This window comes from Symphalangus syndactylus, chromosome 10 (assembly GCF_028878055.3).
Source record: "Symphalangus syndactylus isolate Jambi chromosome 10, NHGRI_mSymSyn1-v2.1_pri, whole genome shotgun sequence".
NCBI classification, from domain to species: Eukaryota; Metazoa; Chordata; class Mammalia; order Primates; family Hylobatidae; genus Symphalangus; species Symphalangus syndactylus.
In genome coordinates this window covers 116,071,065-116,093,846 of record NC_072432.2, presented here as the reverse complement: position 1 = coordinate 116,093,846, position 22,782 = coordinate 116,071,065, and the positions used below count along the sequence as shown (strand labels likewise).

The 22,782-nt window shown below is 45.7% G+C and overlaps 1 protein-coding gene across 2 annotated transcripts in view; it reads left to right on the top strand.

Annotated features, from left to right (window-relative positions):
• Positions 1-535: 535 nt before the first annotated feature.
• TNFRSF10B (TNF receptor superfamily member 10b) overlaps positions 536-22,782 on the top strand; it is a 52,681-nt gene continuing 30,434 nt past the window's right edge. The window contains exon 1 of one of the 2 annotated variants that reach the window (XM_055295672.2): positions 536-1,038. In XM_055295672.2, coding sequence (XP_055151647.1) covers positions 781-1,038 — 258 coding nt within the window. In that variant the 5' untranslated portion in view covers positions 536-780. The remainder of the gene's footprint in view (positions 1,039-22,782) is intronic. The other variant, XM_055295673.2, reaches the window with a different exon arrangement.

Below are 22,782 nucleotides of genomic sequence, written 5' to 3'. Positions count from 1 at the left end.
ACTAAAAATACAAAAATTAGCCAGGTGTTGTGGTGCAGGCCTGTAGTTCCAGCTACATGGGAGGCTGAGGTGGGAGCATCGCTTGGCCCTGGGAGATGGAGGTTGCAGTGAGCCGGGATCACACCACGGCACACCAATCTAAGCCACAGAGAGACTGTCTCAAAAAATAAACTGGAAGGAAGGAAGGGAGGGAAAGGAAGGGAGGGAGGGAGGAAAGAGAAAGAGAGGAAGGAAGGAAAGAGAAAGCAGGAAGGAAGGAAAGAAGAAGAAAGGAAAGAAAACGAAAGAACGGAAGAAAGAGAAGGAAAGAAAGAAGGAAAGAAAAAAGAGAGGAGAGAACAGGAGGGACAGGTGCCCCTGGGAAGGGGAGAGGATCAAGACGTGCCTGGAAAGCGGACTCTGAACCTCAAGACCCTGTTCACAGCCAAGCGCGCGACCCAGGGAGGCGTCAACTCCCCAAGCGCCTCCCTCAACTCATTCTCCCCAAGTTTCGGTGCCTGCCCTGGGGCGGACAGGACCCAGAAACAAACCACAGCCCGGGACGCCGCCGCCAGGGCGAAGGTTAGTTCCGGTCCCTTCCCCTCCCCGCCCCACTTGGACGCGCTTGCGGAGGGTTACGTTGACGAGACTCTTATTATTTATTTATTTTTTGTCACCAACCTGTGGCGGAATTTGCAGTTGCAGATTGGCTCTGATTCGCCCCGCCCCGAATGACGGCTGCAGGGGGGCAGTGAAAATACAGCCGCGCCGCCCCCAGTCATCCTGGACACATAAGTCAGCATGCGTCCCGGGAACCCGGCAATCTCTGCGTCCACAGAATACACGGACGATGCCCGATACACTTTAAGGGCTGAAACCCACGGGCCTGGGAGACTAAGAGCGTTCCCTACGGCCATGGGACAAGGAGAACAGAGCGCCCCGGCCGCTTCGGGGGCCCGGAAAAGGCGCGGCACAGGACCCAGGGAGGCGCGGGGAGCCAGGCCTGGGCTCCGGGTCCCCAAGACCCTTCTGCTCGTTGTCGCCACGATCCTGCTGTCGGTGAGTCCCCGCCGCGGTCCCTGGCTGGGGAAGAGCGCGCCTGGCGCCTGGAGGGGGCAGGGAGAGAGGGGGACACGGCGGTGGTGCGTGGCCCGGGTCACCTGCGGCCGGGCATGTCCGGGCAAGACGCACCAGTCGTCGGAATCGGGGGAAGAGCCGGGTCCCCGGGCTAGGCAGGAGCGACCCGGGCCGCGAGGGAGCAGAGCGCGCGCTCCACTCGGTGTAAATTCCCGAATCCAGTGGGGGAGGGCGACAAGGTGGGAATTCCCGAGTAAGCTGCGTGAAGCCACGGAGAGGCCGTTGGACTTTGATTTGGTTTTCTTTTCTTACTTTCTGTTTCTTTCTCTTTTTCTCTTTCTTCTTTTCTTTCTTTCCCTCCCCTCCTCGCTCAGTTCCTGCCTTGATTTCTTTTTCTTTTGCGCCTTCGAATGAATTCCTAAAGGTGCTCATTGCAGAACGCTTTGAACCTGCGGCCAGCGAAGAACTCCCCTGTGGTCGCAGCGGCCCAGTGCTTCAGTTCCGTGCGCGGGAGCCGTCGCGGGTGCAGCTGGAGAGGCCCCTTCCCCTCCTTAGCGGCTGCGCCCCTACGCGTGCGGGGCCGCTCATCGCCAATGCCACTGCTTGGGGTTCCTTGGGAAAATGAGATTTAGGAGAAGGGAGTCTGTGGCACTTGGGGCCTGACCTGCTTGATAATAGCAGCTGCACTTTGATCTGGGAAGAGCCTTTCTTGCCACTTCTTGGCAAGTGTCTGTGATAATCGGGAAGGGACAAAGAGTCGGCTTTGTAGGGAACAGCATGGTGTGCTCAGCGCCTGGAACAGCGCCTGGGGCCAGGAGAGGTTGTGAATCATCACATTTTACAGAGGAGGAGACCGCAGCTCAGAGGGGCTAAGTGTGTGGGCCCCGACCTAACTCAAGACTGTACAGAGGGGCTGGAAGGGAGAGGAGGAACAGTGAAAGGAAGGTCAAGAGAATGCTGGTGTTGACCTAGAAGAATGTCAGTGTGAAGCACTGGAGTTTTATGGGATATTGTTACACACCTCATGTTGAGTTCACTGTTTCCACCCCACACCACTGTGTGTCCTTGGTCTTACCTCTGAGTGGAAGGAGGACCGAACCGTCATGGTGAGGAGAGTGTACAGAGGCATCAGCTTCCCCCTCCTGCTGTGGTTTCTGTGGGCCTAGGTCCCCGCGGCATCTTGCCTCTCTCTGGGTGGTGGATCTTTGGTCTCTGGCTGCTTATAAAGATTTTTCTTAGCGCTGGTTTGCAGTGATTTGGTTTGTTTGCTCTGTTGTGGGTTTTTTTTTTTTTTCTCTATAAAGAATTTCTTGGATTTTTGGCTTTAGACTTTTATGTTCTTTCTACTTGGAAGATTTTTCTGTAAAGAAAGCCACAACTGGGTTGTGTTGAATTTCTTGGATTTGGGGTTTTAGAGTTTATGTTCTCCTTGGAGACTTTTCTGTAAAGAAAGCCACAACAGCCGGGTCTGGTAGCTCATGCCTGTAATCCCAGCACTTTGGGAGGCCGAGGCGGGCAGATTACATGAGGTCAGGGGTTCGAGACCAGCCTGACCAACATGGTGAAACCCTGTCTCTAGTAAAAATACAAAATTAGCTGGGTGTGGTGGTGGGCACCTGCAATTCCAGCTACTTGGGAGGCTGAGGCAGGAGAATCACTTGAACCCGGGAGGCAGAAGTTGCAGTGAGCAGAGATGGAGCCACTGCACTCCAGCCTGGGAGACAAGAGCAAGACTCCAACTCAAAAAAAGAAAGAAAGAAAGCCACAACAGAGTTATGTTGAATTTCTTGGATTTGGGGTTTTAGAGTTTATGTTGTTTTGGTTTATTTTGTTTTGTTTTGTTTTGTTTTAAGATGGAGTCTCACCTCTGTCGCCTAGGCTGGAGTGCAGTGGTGCCATCTCGGCTCACTGCAACCTCTGCCTCCTGGGTTCACACCATCCTTTGGCCTCAGCCTCCCACGTAGCTGGGACTACAGGCATGCACCACCACGCCCAGCGAACTTTTTGTATTTTTAGTAGGGACGGGGTTTCACTGTGTTAGCCAAGATGGTCTGGATCCCCTGTCCTTGTGATCCACCCGCCTTGGCCTCCCAAAATGCTGGGATTACAGGGGTGAGCCACCATGGCTAGCCGAGTTTATGTTCTGCTTGGAAGATTTTCAGCCATTATTTCTTCAAATACTCTGTCTCTTCTGGTGACTGAGATCTTATTACATTTACGTTAGAATGTTAGATTTTATATCAGAGCTAACTTAGTATCTGTTCTTTTTTCTCCCCCATCATTTTCTATGTTTCACTTTGGGTAGTTCCCAGTGAGGGCTCTTCAAGTTTATTGATCTGCTTCTGCAGAATCTAACCTGCTGTTAATCTCATCTACTGTATATCAGATATATATATTTTTTAACTTTAGAAGTTCTCTTTTGGCATTTTTAATATCTTCCATCTATTTCCTGGTCATCTTTGTGTTTTTCTTTTTTGAGACAGGGTCTTACTCTGTCACCCAGGCTGGAGTGCAGTGGCACAGTCAGAGCTCACTGCAGCCTCAACCTCTTGGGCTCAAGTGATCCTCCCACCTCAGCCTACCAAGTAGCTGGGACCACAGGCACTTGCAACCACACCTGGCTAATTTTTGTATTTTTAGTAGAGACGGGGTTTCACCATGTTGCCCAGGCTGGTCTCAAACTCCTGCGCTCAAAGAATCCTCCCACTTTGTCCTCCCAAAGTATTGGGATTACAGGCCTGAGCCACCATGCCCAACCTATGATTTTGGTGGTGGTGTTTTTTGTTTTCCTGTTTTTTAAATATCCTTGAGTATATTTGTAAGCTTTAGATGACCTGTTTTAAGGTCTTTAATATATCAACACCATTATATCTGTTATTACTGCCACTGTTTCTGTTGATTACATTTTTTTTCCTGCCCTTAGGGACATTTTTTTTCATGCATAGTAATTTTTTATTGCATGACATTGTGAATTTTGCTTTCTTGGGTACTGAACATCATTGTGTTCTTTCAAAGTCTATTGGGTATTATTCTGGTCACAGTTAGAAAACTGAGGATCAGTTTGCTCCTCTGATACTAGCTTTTAACTACGTATAACTATATACCTTGTGTTCAGTTGCCTTATTCAGGGGCTCATTTAGTTAACTACTAAAGGTATGGTGGTTGACTTCTGACGGTAACTAGCCAGCACCCCTGGCATGCGCTCTGTCCGCTGTGGGAAGGGGAACATGCAGATCTCCCAGCCCTGAGTGGTCCACAATCTAGTCTGTCCTTCCCTGGGTGGCTTCTTCTCAGGCACCCAGAGTCAGTCTCAGCAGACACTGGACATGTCCTCTGCAAGGATCCAGAGTCCTCCAGGCAGCTGCTTCTCCCAGTCTCTGCCCTGCACTTGGCCTCTGGGAGTTCCTGCCTGTGGTTCTCAACAGAGGCTACAGAGCTCTAAGGGTTATTTCCCCTGCTGTAGCTAGAGGCTGTCCTTATGCAGTGAGCTGAGGCCACAGCTAGTCTCACTGCCTGTGCTTGGTGGCAGGGGCAGGAGTGATTCATTCATCAGGTAGAGGAGGAGCCCTTTACTCTGGGAAAATCTGTGCCTGGGTTGGGGAAGGACAAATGAGCCCTGTGTGAATACTGCTCCCTGGAGCCCACAGTCTGGTGGAGCAGGTGACAGCAGAGACCTAACTAACTATCAGGAAGCATGATGTCCCATCACTGTCACCTCCCCCACCTCCAGAGTGGCTGTGCTGGCTCCAGAGATGTCATCCCTCCATATTTGACTGACAGAGGGAGGCTATGCAGTCCCAAGGCTCCAGATCATGGTAGTTTGGCCGGGATAATATGGTTTGGTTAAAATCAACATTGAGGGTAATGATTGTACTAATCAGAGCATGTGTTTAAAGCTCTGTGTTCTAAGCACTTTCCATACATATTAACACTTTCAGTTCACATAACAACCTATGCAGGAACTGTGATTATCCTGGGCAGTTTTAAGGATGTGGGTGACTCAGAGAGGAAAGAAGAGGTTACTTGGGTTAATTTTTGACGAGAAATATTAGCAGGTGTTCGTCTCAAACTTGGTATAAAGCAAGGAGCCTGAATCACAGGTGGGTGAGTCACAAGACAGGGAAACCCCGCCAATGACTCATGTCCGGGAGGTGGCAGGGTCCCTAGAATTCAATGGGACAAGAACTGAAATAAGCCAAACCTCTGGCCTCCCTTCTTCTTGTTTTCCTTCTCTCTCTTAACCATGCCCATGGACACCCCCATGAGCCCATTTCTGTGGCCCAACACAGCCGTGCATCTCTGGCTGCATGCCCATTCTCCCTCAATCAGAGAGGCCCACAGACAGCACAGCCTCGTCCTGCACAGCAGAAAGAGTGAATGGTGATGAGTGGCTCTATATTATTTCAACTCTCCTACATTTTGTAATCATATTACAATATTAATTCAGCAGTACTGCTCTTGTTTTTATTCCCCTCCCCCATTACACTGGCTTCTTGTCTGTCTGGAATTCTGTCTGTGTGAACTCTTTCTTCTATGTCCATTACTGTCCCTGCCACGGATGGCATTTGTCACTTCTGCCTGGGCAGCCCCTCCAGACTCTGCATGTTCGTGGACTTTGGGGTTAATGATGGCTGTGCCTCAGCTCCTGTGAATGGAAACTGTGCTAAGGAAAGGAAGGGCCGTGCCATGTTCCTGATACTCCACGGCTCCTTGCATATGTGGTCGCCAGGCGCCTCACGCCTTCCATGAGTGAATGAATGAGTAAAGTGGATTCTAGGAAGCTGCACTAACCCAGATGTTGTATCCTCAGCCTGCTCATAGAGTGTGTTAAACGTGAGAGGTGGGGAGTGTGGCAGGCTGGCTGAGGACAGAACAGAGGATCTGAATAGAGTGCGGAGGAACACCCGAGTCCATTGTCAAGTTTTCACCAGGGACATCCCTCATCAGATCTGCCCTTTAAAGATCATTGTTCACCCAGTGGAGAGTGGATTAGGTGGGTGACCTCAGGTGTGGCCTGGGCAGTATATGGGATGGGTCCTAGTGGTTAGGGTGAGGGTCAGGTTGCATTATTGTGAAGGAGGCAAGTGGCAGCTGAGGCGGATCTGAGGGAAATGATGATAACGCAGGCTGGTGATGCAATGGGTTTGGTAAGAAGAGGAAAGAGGTTTGTGGTGGATTCTAATGTTTCTAATCTGAGACTTGGGTGAGGTCAGGAGTAAACGGGCATAAATGGCTTTAAGAATTAGGAACCTGAATGTGTTATTGGAGACAGTATGGACACGTCAGTGCTCACAGACCTGCAGTACACAAAATGCTAAAATATTTCAATCTGAATAGAGATGAAATGGAAACACGGATTTTTTTCTTTTTTCTTTTTTTTTTTCTTTTTTTTGAGACAGTTGCACTCTTGTTGCCTAGGCTGGAGTGCAATGGCGCAATCTCGGCTTACTGCAACCTCTGCCTCCCGGGTTCAAGCGATTCTCCTGCCTCAGCCTCCTGAGCAGCTGGGATTACAGGCGCTTGCCACCACACCCAGCTAATTTTTGTATTTTTAGTAGAGATGGGGTTTCACCATGTTGGCCAGGCCAGTCTCAAACTACTCCTGACCTCAGGTGATCCACCACCTTGGCCTCCCAAAGTGCTGGGATTACAGGCTTGAGCCACCTCGCCTGGCTGGAACATGGATCTTAAGGAAAGAAGGAAGATCATCAGGAATAGAAATATTAATGCACATATAAAGAATGATTATTTCCTCTTAATTTCTTGAAAATATTCACTATCAAGTAATATAACACTTTGTAGGGTTTGTAACATATGTACATGCCTGAGACAACTCTAGCAGAAAGAATGAGTAGTGGAGATGAATGAATCTGTATTATTTCAAGTCTCCTACAGTTTATAATATTACCATATTAATTCTGCCATACAACTCAGTAATAAAAAGGAACAGAATACTGATGCACATGAAAATATGACCGAACTTCAAAATAATTATGCTGAGTGAAAGAAGCCAGACAGAAAATCATATATAGTATCTGATTCCACCTATGATATTTATAGCCAGAAATGGTTTAATTAAAAAAGAAGGATCTTAAATCAACAAGTTTACAAATGTAGGAATTAGAAAAAGAATGAACCAAACCCAGAGTTAGCATTATAAAGGAAATAATTATTAGAAAAGAAATAAATAAAACAAAGAATAGAAAAACAGTAGAGGCCGGACGTGGTGGCTCATGCCTATAATCCCAGCACTTTGCAAGGCCAAGACAGGAGGATCTCTTGAAGCCGGGAGTTTGAGACCAGCCTGGATACGGCAAAACCCTGTCTCTACAAAAAAAATACAAAAACCAGCCTGGCCTGGGGGAGCACACCTGTGATCCCAGTTACTTGGGAGGCTGAGGTGAGAGGATCACTTGAGACCCAAAGATGTAGGTTGCAGTGAGTCAAGATCACATCACTGCACTCCAGCCTGGGTGACAGAGTGAGACTCTGTCTCAAAGAAAGAAAGAAAAAGAAAAAAAAAGAAAAACCTTAGAGAAAATCCACAGAACCAACATTGATTCTTCAAAACTATTAATTAAGCTGACAGAATTCACTAGTGAATTCTAACAAGCTTTTAAGGAAGAGCTAATACCACTACTTCTCAAACTCTTTCAAAAACTTAAAGAGAAGGGAACGTTTCTTGACTCTTTTTGTGAGGCCAGCATTGCTCTGATACCCAAGCAGATAAAGATACTACAAGAAAATAAAGCTACATCCCAGTATCCCTAATTGATGCAAAAATCTTCAACAAAATACTATCAGAGAGAATTCAACAATACCTTAGATGGACTATACACCATGACCAAGTTGGATTTATTTCCGGAATGCAGGAATGTTTCAACAAGTGAAAATCGAACAATGTAATACATTGCATTAATAGAATGAAGGGGGAAAAAGACACATGATGAAAACTCTAAGCAAACTAAGAATAGAAAAAAACTTCCACAACATCATAAAAGCCATGTAAGAAAACCCCACAGCTAACATCATACTCAGTATTGAAAGATGGAAAGCTTTTCCTTTAAGATTAAGAACAATGTAAGGATACCCACCTACCTTTGCCACTCAGCATAGTACTGGAAGCTAAAACAGGCAAGAAAAAGAAATAAGAGCATCTGAATAATAATCTGTGTTTTCAGATGATATGATCTTACTGGTAGAAAATCAGAAAGATTTCACAAAAAATTTAACTGCCAAAAATAAAATTATATCAAATTTTTAAAATTTTGAAATTTATTGTTGTTCAGTAAGAGACAGTACAGATTGCAATGTGGGAGATTTCAAACCAAATGGTAAGAAACTTGCCTTACAGCAGGTATAGGACAATTAGGAGGATGTATTTTGACAACTTCATGATTGACTATTATAAATTTATATTCTTTTTAAAGGCAATCAGAGCCATTTAAGCTGATTTTTCTATAGCTGCTTGATTTAACTTCACTGAACCATATTATATCACGATGAAGGTGTAAAACTTACATTTTGTGGGGTTTTTTTATGATTACAGCTAATGTTTCAGGGATATCGCGATGTCTTAAGTTTTGGCTACATGGTTATGGGTGATTGCCGTGGGGTATATCTAAACTGTTTTTAATTTTTCTTTAATAGTACTAAAATGAATTCATCAAAGAAGCGGAATACAAAATCAACTGGAAAAGTCAATTGCATTTCTATACACTACCAATGAACAATTCAAAAAAAGAAATTAGGAAAAAATCCATTTACAATCATATCAAAAATAATAAAATAGGAGTAAACTCACCAAGGAGGTGGAAGACTTGTACAATGAAAACTATAAAACATTACTGCAAGTAATTAAAGAATACAAAAATAAATGGAAAAATATGCCATGATTATGAATTGTAAGACTAATTATGTCAACATTTGCTAAAGTGATCTACACATTCAATGTAATCTGTATCAAAATCCCAAGGACATTTTTGCAGAAATGAAAAAATGTATCCTAAAATTCATATGGAATTTCTAAGGGCTAGAAGAGCCAAAACAATCTTGAAAATGAATAAAAATGTAGTAGGATTCACATTTCCTGATTTTTAAAACTTCCTACAAAGCTGCAGTAATCAAAATAGCATGGTACTGGCATAAAAGCAGAAAAATCGATCAGTGGAATAGAATAGAGCAGCCAGAAATAAACACTCACATATATGGCCAAATTATTTTTTACAAGGGTGCCAAGACTGTTGAATGGAGGAAAGGGCCGTCTTTTCAATGAATAGGGCTAGGAGAACTGGATATCCACATTCAAAAGAATGAAGTGAACCTTAGCCTAACATCGTATATAAAAATAGCTAAAAACAAATAAAAGATGTAAATCTAAGTGCTAAAACTATAGAACTCTTGAAAGAAAATACAGGATAAAAATTTTGTGACATTGGATTTGGCAATAATTTCTTGGATATGACATCATGGACACAGGCAACAAAAGAAAAAATATACATTTTGGACTTCATGAAAATCAGTAACTCTTGTGCATCAAAAGATACTATTAACTGGATAAAAAGGCAAAACCCACAGAATGAGAGAAAATATTTGTAAGTTATATATCTGATAAGGGCTTAATATCTAAAATATATAAAGAAATCCTATAGTCTAACAAAACAAAAACAAACAACCCAGTTAAAAACGGGCAACTGATTTTTATAAACATTTCTCCAAAGCAAATATACAAATGGTCAGTAGGTATATGAAAAGATCTCTAATCACTAATCATTAGGGAATTGCTGGTCAAAACCACAGAGATACCATCCTATACCCATCAGGATGACTATTATAAAAAACACACACAGGCTGGGTGCGGTGGCTCACGCCTGTAATCCCAGCACTCTGCGAGGCCGAGGCGGGCAGATCACAAGGTCAGGAGATCGAGACCATCCTGGCTAACATGGTGAAACCCTGTCTCCACTAAAAAAATAAAAAAAAATTAGCCGGGCGTGGTGGCAGGCACCTGTAGTCCCAGCTACTCGGGAGGCTGAGGCAGGAGAATGGTGTGAACCCAGGAGGCGGGGCTTGCAGTGAGCTGAGCTCGCACCACTGCACTCCAGGCTGGGCAACAGAGCGAGACTCCATCTCAAAAAACAAACAAACAAAAACAAAACACACACACAGTAAGCATTAGCAAGTTTGTAGAGAAGTTGGAACCCTCATGCCCTGTTAATGGGAACGTAAAATGGTGCAGCCACTATGGAAAACAGTATGATAGTTCCTCAAAAGTAAAAACGGGATTACCAGATGATCTATCATTCCCACTTCTAGGTATATGTTCAAAAGAATTGAAAGCATGGTTTCAAACAGATAATTGTACACCCACGTTTATAGCAGTATTATTCACAATAGGCAAAAAGTGGAAGAAACCCAAGTTGGACAGATCAATAGATAATGTGGTATATTCATACAATGGAGTATTACTCAGCCATGAAAAGGAAGGAAATACTGGCACATGCTACACAATGGATGAACATTAAAGACATGCTCAGTAAAATGCCATTCATAAAAGGACAAATGAAATAGGATTCCACTTCTATGAGGTATCTAATGTAGTCAAATTCATAAAAACCAAAAGTAGAATGTTGGATGCCAGGGGTTGTAAGGAGGGACGAATGGGAAGATGAAATAACTTCTGAGGATGGATAGTTGTGATTGTTGCACAACAACATTAATAAACGCAGTGTCACGGGCAACCCCCTTTGGGTCCCCTCCCTTTGTATGGGAGCTCTGTTTTCACTCTATTTCACTCTATTAAATCTTGCAACTGCACTCTTCTGGTCCGTGTTTGTTACGGCTCGAGCTGAGCTTTTGCTTGCCATCCACCACTGCCCACCACTGTCGTTTGCCACCGTCGCAGACGCACCGCTGACTTCCATCCCTCCAGATCCAGCAAGGTGTCTGCTGGGCTCCTGATCCAGCGAGGCACCTATTGCCACTCTCGATTGGGCTAAAGGCTTGCCACTGTTCCTGCACGGCTAAGTGCCTGGGTTCATCCTAATCGAGCTGAACACTAGTCACTGGGGTCTACAGTTCTCTTCCATGACCCACAGCTTCTAATAGAGCTATAACACTCACCACATGGCCCAAGATTCCATTCCTTGGAATCCGTGAGGCCAAGAACCCCAGGTCAGAGAACACGAGGCTTGCCACCATCTTGGAAGCGGCCCGCCACCATCTTGGAAGCGGCCCAGCACCATCTTGGGAGCTCTGTGAGCAAGGACCCCTGGTAACACAACCCAGGCTACTCTGGGGTTTTTAAGGAAGAGTATAGTGTAGACACTTAGAAATGTCTTTGTTTTAAAAGTGCACTGTAAAGCATCATGTGGTCTAACCTTAAAATAATTCTCTTTTTGAAGAACCAGGATTCAGTGTGGGCTCTGCCCAGAGCTTAGAGATCCAGTTAAAAAGTAAATAGTCCTTCCTTCCTTCCTTCCTTCCTTCCTTCCTTCCTTCCTTCCTTCCTTCCTTCCTTCCTCTTTCTTTCTTTCTTTCTTTCTTTCTTTCTTTCTTTCTTTCTTTCTTTCTTTCTTTCTTTCTGTCTTTCTTTCTGTCTGTCTGTCTGTCTGTCTGTCTCTCTCTCTCTCTCTCTCTTTCCTTTCTTTCTTCCTTTCTTCTTTTCCCTCTCTGGCCCAGGCTGCAATCTACTCGGCTTGCTGCTGCCCGCGCCGCGGACTGCCTGGGACTGCCGGCGCGCGCCACTGCTGCCTGCCTTTTCTCCTTTCGCTGCAGGCACGCGTTTGCCATCTTGGCCACGCTGGTCACCAGCTCCTGACGCCGAGTGCTCTGCCCACCTCAGCCTCCCAAGGTACTGGGACTGCAGACGGAGTCTCGCTCACCCAGTGCTCGGTGTTGCCCGGGCTGGAGTGCGGTGGCGTGGTCTGGCCTCGCGGCAGCCTCCACCCCCCAGCCGCCTGCCTTGGCCTACCAGGGTGCTGGGATTGCAGCCCCTGCCCGGCCGCCGCCCCATCTGGGAGGTGGGGAGCGCCTCTGCCCGGCCGCCCCGTCTGGGAAGTGAGGAGCGCCTCTGCCCGGCCACCCACCGTCTGGGAAGTGAGGAGCGCCTCTGCCCGGCCACCCACCGTCTGGGAAGTGAGGAGCGCCTCTGCCCGGCCACCCACCGTCTGGGAAGTGAGGAGCGCCTCTGCCCGGCCACCCACCGTCTGGGAAGTGAGGAGCGCCTCTGCCCGGCCACCCACCGTCTGGGAAGTGAGGAGCGCCTCTGCCCGGCCGCCACGTCTGGGAAGTGAGGAGCACCTCTGCCCGGCCACCCATCGTCTGGGAGGTGAGGAGCGCCTCTGCCCGGCCTCCCATCGTCTGGGAGGTGAGGAGCGCCTCTGCCCGGCCGCCCCGTCCGGGAGGAAGTGAGGAGCGCCTCTGCCCGGCCGCCCCGTCCGGGAGGAAGTGAGGAGCGCCTCTGCCCGGCCGCCCCGTCCGGGAAGAAGTGAGGAGCGCCTCTGCCCGGGCGCCCCGTCCGGGAAGAAGTGAGGAGCGCCTCTGCCTGGGCGCCCCGTCTGGGAAGTGAGGAGCGCCTCTGCCCGGCCGCCCCATCCGGGAAGAAATGAGGAGCGCCTCTGCCCGGCCGCCCCATCTGGGAGGTGAGGAGCGCCTCTGCCCGGCCACCCATCGTCTGGGAAGTGAGGAGCGCCTCTGCCCGGCCACCCACCGTCTGGGAAGTGAGGAGCGCCTCTGCCCGGCCGCCCCGTCTGGGAAGTGAGGAGCGCCTCTGCCCGGCCACCCATCGTCTGGGAAGTGAGCAGCGCCTCTGCCCGGCCTCCCATCGTCTGGGAGGTGAGGAGCGCCTCTGCCCGGCCGCCCCGGCCGGGAAGAAGTGAGGAGCGCCTCTGCCCGGCCGCCCCGGCCGGGAAGAAGTGAGGAGGGCCTCTGCCCGGCCGCCCCATCCGGGAAGAAGTGAGGAGCGCCTCTGCCCGGGCGCCCCGTCCGGGAAGAAGTGAGGAGCGCCTCTGCCCGGCCGCCCCGTCCGGGAAGAAGTGAGGAGCGCCTCTGCCCGGCCACCCATCGTCTGGGAAGTGAGGAGCGCCTCTGCCCGGCCACCCATCGTCTGGGAAGTGAGGAGCGCCTCTGCCTGGCCACCTATCGTCTGGGAAGAAGTGAGGAGCGTCTCTGCCTGGCCGCCCCGTCTGGGAAGTGAGGAGCTCCTCTGCCCGGCCGCCCCGTGTCTGGGTAGAAGTGAGGAGCTCCTCTGCCTGGCCGCTCCATCTGGGAGGTCTACCACGGAGACCAGAAGAAATGTGGGGGCTAGACGTGGTGGCTCACGCCTGTGGTCCCGGCACTCTGCGGGGCGAGGCGGGTTGATCACTTCGGGCTAGGAGTTCGAGACCAGTCTGGCCAACTTGGCGAAACATGAAGAATACAACAGACAAACCAACCAACCAACTCAGTGACAACAAAACAGGTCTACCCTGGAGTCATACTCTAATTTTTTCTATTTTCCTCCCTTTCTGATCCTTTATCCCACTTTCTTTTTCTTCCTCTTCCTTCTCCCTCTTCTTTGTCAAATAGAGGATTGAGTTATTATCACTGATCCATATAAAGTCCCTCTCTCATTTATTTTAACTCCCACCCCCCATTTCTATTCCCCGACTTCCCATGTGCAACCTTCCTAATATGTTTGATACGCATCTTTTTGTTTGTATGTATTTTTAGAAAATGTTTATTGTTTTTGTATGCAAAAAAAATTAATAAAAAAATAAATAAACGTAGCGTCACTGAACTATGTACTTTAAAAGATTAAAAGATAAGTTTCATGTTATATATAATTTAACTTAGTTTTAGATTAAAAAACAGCATTTATTATAGTCACTATAACAATTATATACAAAATGGAAATATTGTTGATTTAAAAAGCCAATGTACAGGTTGGGCGCGGTGGCTCACAACTGTAATCCCAGCACTTTGTGAGGGTGAAGTGAGCAGATCACCTGAGATCGGGAGTTCAAGACCACCCTAACCAACATGGAGAAACCCCATCTCTACTAAAAATACAAAATTAGCTGTGCATTGTGGCGCATGCCTGTAATCCCAGCTACTCGGGAAGCTGAGGCAGGAGAATCGCTTGAACCTGGGAGGCAGAGGTTATGGTGAGCCGAGATTGTGCCATGGCACTCCAGCTTGGGCAAAAAGAGCAAAACTCCATCTGAAAAAAAAAACCCAATGCACAATTAAAATGGGATTCTAAAACATACTTAATTAACATTAAATATGCAGGTAAGAAGGAACAGGTAAAAAAATAGAATGGACAAAAAAATGGTAAAATTATAGAACTATTTTGGCTATATGAATAATTACACTAACTGTAAATCCACTAAACACTATAACTCAAAGGTAGATATGGTTAGAAGGATGAAAAAGCAAGACTTAACTACATAATGTTTATAAGAGATGGAATTTTTTTTTTGAGACAGAGTCTTGGTCTATTGCCCAGGCTGGAGTACAGTGGTGAGATGTTAGCTCACTGAAACCTCCTCCTCCCGGGTTCAAGCGATTCTCCTGCCTCAGCCTCCCAAGTAGCTGGGATTACAGGCACGCATCACCATGCCCAGCTAATTTTTATATTTTTAGTAGAGATGGGGTTTCACCATGTTGGCCAGTCTGGTCTCGAACTCCTGACCTCAGGTGATCTGCCCGCCTTGGCCTCCCCAAGTGCTGGGATTATAGGCATGAGCCATTGTGCCCAGCCAAGAGATGGAATTTAAAAGCAAAACGCAGGTATAGTAGGAGCAAATGGATGAAAATAGACATACCATTCAATAATAAGCCTAAGAAAACTGCTGTGGCTATCTTAATATCATATGAGGTGGATTTTAAGGCAAAGAATGTTATAAGACATGAAAAGGGACCTTTGTAGTGTTAAGAGAGTTAATTCATCCAGTAGCATAATAATCATAAAGTATATGTCCTCAATAATAGAGCTTCAAAATAAATGAAGCAAAAATTTACCCAGCACTTTGGGAGGCCAAGGTAGGCGGATTCACCTGAGGTCAGGAGTTCGAGACCAGCTTAGCCAAAATAGAGAAACCTTGTCTCTACTAAAAATACAAAAATCAGCCAGGTGTGGTGTCGTGCACCTGTAATCCCAGCCACTGGTGAGGCTAAGGTAGGAGAATCACTTGAACCCAGGAGGCGGAGGTTGCAGTGAGCCAAGATCATGCCACAGCACTCCAGCCTGGGCAACAGAGTGAGACTCCAATCTCAAGGTGGTTCAGATCTTTTATGACTTTACTGGAATGGTTTGACAAAATATCAGTAAAGTCATAAAAGATCTGAACCACCTTGACTTAATTGACATTTATAGCACACACATGCATCTACTGAAAACTCATTCTCTTCTAGTGAAGATGGTACCCTCACTCATTTTATAGCCCATATTCTGGGCTATAAAATAAGTCTTAAGTAAAGTCTCTTTTAAAAAAGAGAACTCATATAATGTATGTTCTCTGATCTCAGTGAAATTCAATTGGAAATAGATAACAATGTCTAGAAAGACCTCCAAATTTGGATGTTAAGCAACACACTTATAAATAATTCATGGTTCAAAGGAGAAATTAAAAGGTAATTCAAAAATATTTCAAAATAAATGATAATGAAGGTTTAACGCATCAAAACTTGTGGGAAGCTATTAATATGTTTTTGTTGTTGTTGTTGTTGTTGTTTTTGAGATGGAGTCTCGCTCTGTTGCCCAGGCTAGAGTGCAGTGGCACAATCTCGGCTCATTGTAACCTCTGCCTCCCAGGTTCAAGGGATCCTCTTGCCTCAGCCTCCTGAGTAGCTGGGATTACAGGCACGCGCCACCACACCCAGCTAATTTTTGTATTTTTAGTAGAGATGGGGTTTCACCTTGTTGGTCAGGCTGGTCTTGAACTTCTGACCTTGTGATCCGCCCGCCTTGGCTTTCCAAAGTGCTGGGATTACAAGCGTGTGCCACTGTGCCTGGCCACTAATATGGTTCTTAGAGTAAAATGTGTAGCTTTCAATGGTTCTATTAAAAGAATGGGAGTTAAGGGAAATGGAGAATGGCCCTTAATGAGTTAGAGTTTCTTTTGGGGGTGATGAAAATGTTCTAAAATTGATTATAGTGATGGTGGCATAACTCTATGAGTATATTAAAAACCATTAAGCCGTACATTTTAAATGAGTGAATTATGTGAATATAATTGTTAATTATGTGAATTAGACCTCATCAAAGCTATTAAGAAAAAAAGCACTGAATAAAATCCATGACCTGAAGATCCCCATTAATAAATTATAAAATGTAAATGTAAATTAAAACCAAGGGAAATAACAAGGAGGATTAAAAATCAGTATAATCGAATACAAACAATAAAAACAAACTGAATCAAAAGTTTGTTCTCTAAAACTATCAACAAAATTAATAACCCCCTAACTAGACTAACAGGAAAAAAAGAGAACAGAAAGTACCAGTGTTAATCAGGAATTAATAACGATTTATTATTAAAAACTATGCACCATTAAAAGGATAATAAAGAGATCTTATCAATAACTTTAGGCCAATAGACATAGATAACATAAGTGAAATGGACAAATTATTTATTTGTTTATTTATTTATTTTATTGAGACGGAGTCTCGCTCTGTCGCCCAGGCTGGAGTGCAGTGGCGCAATCTCGGCTCACTGCAAGCTCCGTCTCCCCCGGGTTCACGCCATTCTCCTGCCTCAGCCTCTCCGAGTAGCTGGGACTACAGGCGCCCGCCACCATGCCGGCTAATTTTTTGTATTTTTTAGTAGAGACGGGGTTTCACCGTGGTCTTGATCTTCTGACCTCGTGATCCGCCCACCTCGGCCTCCCAAAGTGCTGGGATTACAAGCGTGAGCCATCGCGCCCGGCCTTTTTTTTTTTTTTTTTTTTTTTTTTTAAAAAGGAGTCTCACTCTGTCTCCCAGACTGGAGTTCAGTGGCGTGATCTCAGCTCACTGTAACCTCTGTCTCCTGAGTTCAAGCAATTCTCCTGCCTCAGCCTCCCAAGTAGCTGGGACTACAGGCATGTGTCACCATGTCCGGCTAATTTTTTTGTATTTCTAGTAGAGACAGGGTTTCTCCATGTTGGTCAGGCTGGTCTCGAACTCCTGCCCTCAAATGATCGCCCGCCTCGGCCTCCCAAAGTGCTGGGATTACAGGTGTGAGCCACTGCGCCCGGCCGAAATGGAAGATGATTGAAAACATATGTCCACAAATAAATTTGTAAAAGAATATTCTATGGCAGTCTTAATTTTGATAGCCAAAAGCTGAAAATGGCTCAGAGATCTATCAGCAGAAAAACAGATAAGCACATGGCATAATCGGGGCATATGTATACAATGAAATTTGTTTATCAACAAAAAGGAACAACACTACTCATACATAGAATGACAGGTGAATCTCAAAACAATAAGCTGAGTTTAAAAAGGCTCACGAAGATGAGTATATGTATTCAAAATTTCAGAACTGGCAATACTGATTGATCGTGGAAAAACCAATCACTTCTTCGAGCAGTATTGCCGATTAGGATTACCTGAGAAGGGGCTATAGGGATTTTCTGTGGTTATCCTCATATTGTATGATTTTAGATAAAGGATTTGGGTTATATATGTGTATGAATTTATCAAAACTCACTGAATAGAGCACTTAAGAATTATGCATTTTGGTCCTGCGTGGTGGCTCATGCCTGTAAGCACTTTGGAAGGCCAAAGCGGGTAGATAACTTGAGGTTAGGAGTTCAAGACCAGCCTGGCCAACATGGTGAAACCCCATCTCTACTAAAAAGACAAAAAAATTAGCCAGGCATAGTGGTGTGCGTCTGTAATCCCAGTTACTAGTAGGCTGAGGCAGGAGAATGGTTTGAACCTGGGAGGCGAAGGCTTCAGTGAGCATATATATATATATGCATTTTGCTGTTGTGGGTATTCATTGCACAAATCTGCAAACTTTACTGAGTGCTTGAAAATTTTCATAGTAAAATGTCAAAGGAGAGAACCTATCAGAAGGAGAGCCAGGGAAGACAGGAGAGAATAGGAATGTGACGGCAGAGAAAGGGGACATAGATGTTGTCTGAACCCAGAGGGGGCCCAGCCAGAGGAAGGGACAATTTGAGGGACACATGTTAGCTTCACTGTCACCAAATACTGGACAGGCTTTTATGAAAGAGGGCTGCATTTTGTCTTGCTTAAATTCAGGCAGTTGAAATGAGCTCAACAAAATGTTTTCATTTTGACTTTTATAGTCTAAATTACACTTTTTATCTTAAAACACTCTCAATATTATAGGAAATTTGCAAAAACTACACAAATACTTTTCCCTGAATCATCTGAAGGCTAGGTGTTGACTTCATGACATCATTCCTCAACACTTTGGTGCATACTTTGTCCAAATAAGAACATTCTCCCCCATAACCATGATACAGCATTCAAAATGAGAGTATTAACATCAACACGTTACTACAACTAATCCTCAGACCCTATTCAGATTTCTCTAATATGGCCGGACACAGTGGCGCACGCCTGTAATCTCAGCACTTTTGGAGCCGAAGCGGGAGGAGCACTTGAGGTCAGGAGTTTAAGACCAGCCCGGCCAACATGGTGAAACCCCATCTTTACCAGAAATGTGAAAAATTAGCCAGGTACGGTGGCACACGGCTGTAACCCCAGCTACTCAGGAGGCTGAGGCAGGAGAATCGCTTGAACCCAGGAGGCGGAGGTTGCAGTGAACCGAGATCACGCCATTGCACTCCAGCCTGGGTGACAGAGCCAGACACCATCTAAAAAAAAAAAGCTAAAAACAGAAAAAAAACATCACCACCACTACCACCACCACCAAGCTTCTCCAATAACTCTTATGTCATTTATAGCACAGAGATCCTCTCCCGAATAGCTGTACTGCTGTTTTCTGTTGTCTGTGACTCTTTGGTATTTAGTGGGGCATTGATATATTTTGGGGACAGCTTATCAGGTACCTGTTTTTTAAAAAATATTTATTTGTGATAAAATACATATATTTAATAAAACTTACCATTGTAACTATTTTAAATGTACAGTTCAGGTGTGTTAACATTCACATTGTTGTGTAACCAATCTCCAGAACACTTTTTGTCTTGATGAAGTGAAATCCTATACCCATTAAACAACTTCTGATTCTCCCCTCTACCCAGCCTCTGACAACTACTGTGCTTTCTGTCTTTATTAACTACTCTAAGTACCTCATATAATTGGAATCATACAGTATTTGCCTTTTCTTTTTCTTTTATTTTTTTGAGACAGAGTCTTGCTCTGTCACCCATGCTGGAGTGCAGTGGCATGATCTCTGCTCACTGCAACCTCCACCTCCTGGGTTTAAATGATTCTCCTGCCTCAGCCTCCCAAGTAGCTGGGATTACAGGCGCCCACCACCACACCTGGCTAATTTTTGTATTTTAAGTAGAGACAGTGTTTCACCATTTTGCCAGGATAGTCCCAAACTCCTGACCTCAGGTGATCCACCTGCCTCGGCCTCCCAAAGTGCTGGGATTACAGGTGTGAGCCATTGCACCCAGCCAGTATTTGTCATTTCTGACTGGTTTGTATCATGTAGCATAATATTCTCAAGGTTCATCCATGTTGTAGCATTTGTCAGCATTTCCTTTTTTAAGATGAATAAGATTCCATTGTATGCATATACCACATTTTGTTTATTCATGCATATGATGGAGACAGACTACTTCCCTATTTTGGCTGTTGTGAATAATACTGCTATAAACATGGGGTGATCTGTTTGAAACTCTACTTTTTTTAAGAAAAAAATGGATGATTCATTATATAAAATTATGCTTGGCAGAATACAGAAAAATTATTTCTTTTACCTTTACATACTTATTACAAGTACCAAGCAAAGTATAAGAATTGGAAGAACTCATTACAAATTACCAAAAAGTATTTGTTTGGTGAAATTATTCAAATCATGAATACTAAGTAAATTAATACACTTCAAAATATATGAAGTGTAAAACAAGCATGAAAACAGTGATCTTGGCCGGGTGAGGTAGCTCAAGCTTGTAATCCCAGCACTTTTGGAGGCAGAGGCGGGTGGATCACTTGAGGTCAGGAGTTTGAGACCAGCCTGGCCAACATGGCGAAACCCTGTCTCTACTAAAATACAAAAATTAGTCAGGCATGGTAGTGGGGCCTGTAATCTCAGCTTCTCGGGAGGCTGAAGCAAGAGAATCGCTTGCACCCGGGAGGCGGAGGTTGCAGTGAGCCTGGATCATGCCTTTACGCTCCCCCCTGGGCCACAGAGCAAGACTCCTTCTGAAAAATAAAAGTAAACAGTGGTCTTAAATGAGGATTTGTTTCACAAAATTAACCAACAAACAAGAAGCACAAGAAAAAGTTTGTCAGGTTAGGCAGAAAAGAACAAATCAAATGTATTGTTGGGTGGCATTGAACAAAAACCAACATCTAGGCAACTAGGATTCCAAAAAGAAAAAAAAAATCTAAATGAGTAATTTGGATTCCAACTAGGATTCCAAAAAGAAAAAAAAAACCTAAATGAGTAATTAAGACTCAGAAAAAGTATATTCCAATACTCTATATCGTTTTTCTACTAATAACAGAAAGAAGGATTTAGGCTGGGCACGGTGCCTCATGCCTATAATGCCAGCACTTTGGGAGGCCGAGGTGGGCTGATCACTTGAGGTCAGGAGTTTGAGACCAACCTGGCCAACATGGTAAAGCCCCGTCTCTACTAAAAATACAATAATTAGCTGGGTGTGGTGGCGCATGCCTGTAATCCCAGCTACTCGGGAGGCTGAGGCAGGAGAATTGCTTGAACCTGGGAGGTGGAGGTTGCAGTGAGCTGAGATCACGCCACTATACTCCAGCCTGGGCAACAAGAGGGAAACTCAGTCTCAATAAATAAATAAATAAATAAATAAATAAATAAATAAAAATAAAAGAAGGATTTAGAGGCCAAGTATGACCTGTAGACCCAGGTGCTCTCAAAGCATTTGCACTGAAGTCGTCTTGGAGTGGACATATAAATGAACTTTACTGTTACTCAAAGGTGAGAAACCGTATGCATTATAGCAGGGCACGGCAGCTTACACCTGTAATCCCAACACTTTGGGAGGCCAAGGCGGGGTGGATCACTTGAGGCCAGGAGTTCGTGACCAGCCTGGCCAAGATGGGAAAACCGCGTCTCTACAAAAAAATACAAAAACTAGCCAGGCGTGGTGGCACACACCTGTAATCCCAGCTACTCGGGAGGCTGAGGCAGGAGAATTGCTTGAACCTGGGAGGCGGAGGTTGCAGTGAGCTGAGTTTGCGCCACTGCACTCCAGCCTGGGTGACAGAGTACAGTGGCATGATCTCTGCTCACTGCAACCTCTGCCTCCCGGGTTCAAGCAATTCTCGTGCCTCAGCCTCCCAAGTAGCTGGGATTACAGGTGCCTGCCACCATGCCTGGCTAATTTTTGTATTTTTCTTAGAGATGGGGTTTCACCATGTTGGCCACGCTGGTCTCGAACTCCTGACTTCAAGTGATCAGCCTGCCTCGGTCTTGCAAAGCACTGGGATTACAGTCATAAGACACCACGCCCGGCCTTAACTGGATCTTTGAGCTCTGGATGGAGCCCACACTGAATCCTGGGTTTTCAAAAAAGGGAGAATAATTATGAGGCTAGACCATGTGATGATTTTACAGTGCACTTAAACAATTTTTTCCCAAAGACATTTCTAAGTGTCTAAATTACACTTTTTCTTTCTTTCTTTCTTTTTTTTTTTTTGAGATGTTGTCTTGCTCTTTCACCCAGGCTGGAGTGCAGTGGCGCGACCTCGGCTCACTGCAGGCTCTGCCCCCCGGGGTTCACGCCATTCTCCTGCCTCAGCCTCCCGCGTAGCTGGGACTACAGGCGCCCGCCACCTCGCCCGGCTAATTTTTTGTATTTTTAGTAGAGACGGGGTTTCACCGTGTTAGCCAGGATGGTCTCGATCTCCTGACCTCGTGATCCGCCCGCCTCAGCCTCCCAAAGTGCTGGGATTACAGGCGTGAACCACCGCGCCCGGCCCACTTTTTCTTTAAAACCCCAGAGTAGCTTCTGTTTAATAGCTATTAATGAAGAAAACAGAATTCAGTCAACTGAGAAGAAAAAAAGTTTTGCTCAAAAAGATAAGGCCCGGCCGGGCGCGGTGGCTCAGGCTTGTAATCCCAGCACTTTGGGAGGCCGAGGCGGGTGGATCACGAGGTCAGGAGATTAAGACCACGGTGAAACCCCGTCTCTACTAAAAATACAAAAAATTAGCCGGGCGTGGTGGCGGGCGCCTGTAGTCCCAGCTACTCGGAGAGGCTGAGGCAGGAGAATGGCGTGAACCCAGGAGGCGGAGCTTGCAGTGAGCCGAGATTGCGCCACTGCACTCCAGCCTGGGCGACAGAGTGAGACTCCATCTCAAAAAAAAAAAAAAAAGCCCTAGGAGAGAGAGAAATAAAACCAAAAACATGAAGGCCTTTTAAAGGCCTTCACGCCCGCGCGCGCACACACACACACACATACGCACATACACATTTTGGATGTTAGCTTTTAATTAAGCTGACTGTCAATCATTGAGCTTCAAAAAATCTTTCTCCTTCCCAGAGGCCTCTCAGCAGAGATGGACCCAATATTTCCCATTTTCAAGTTTACATGTTATCAAAAGGAACAAGA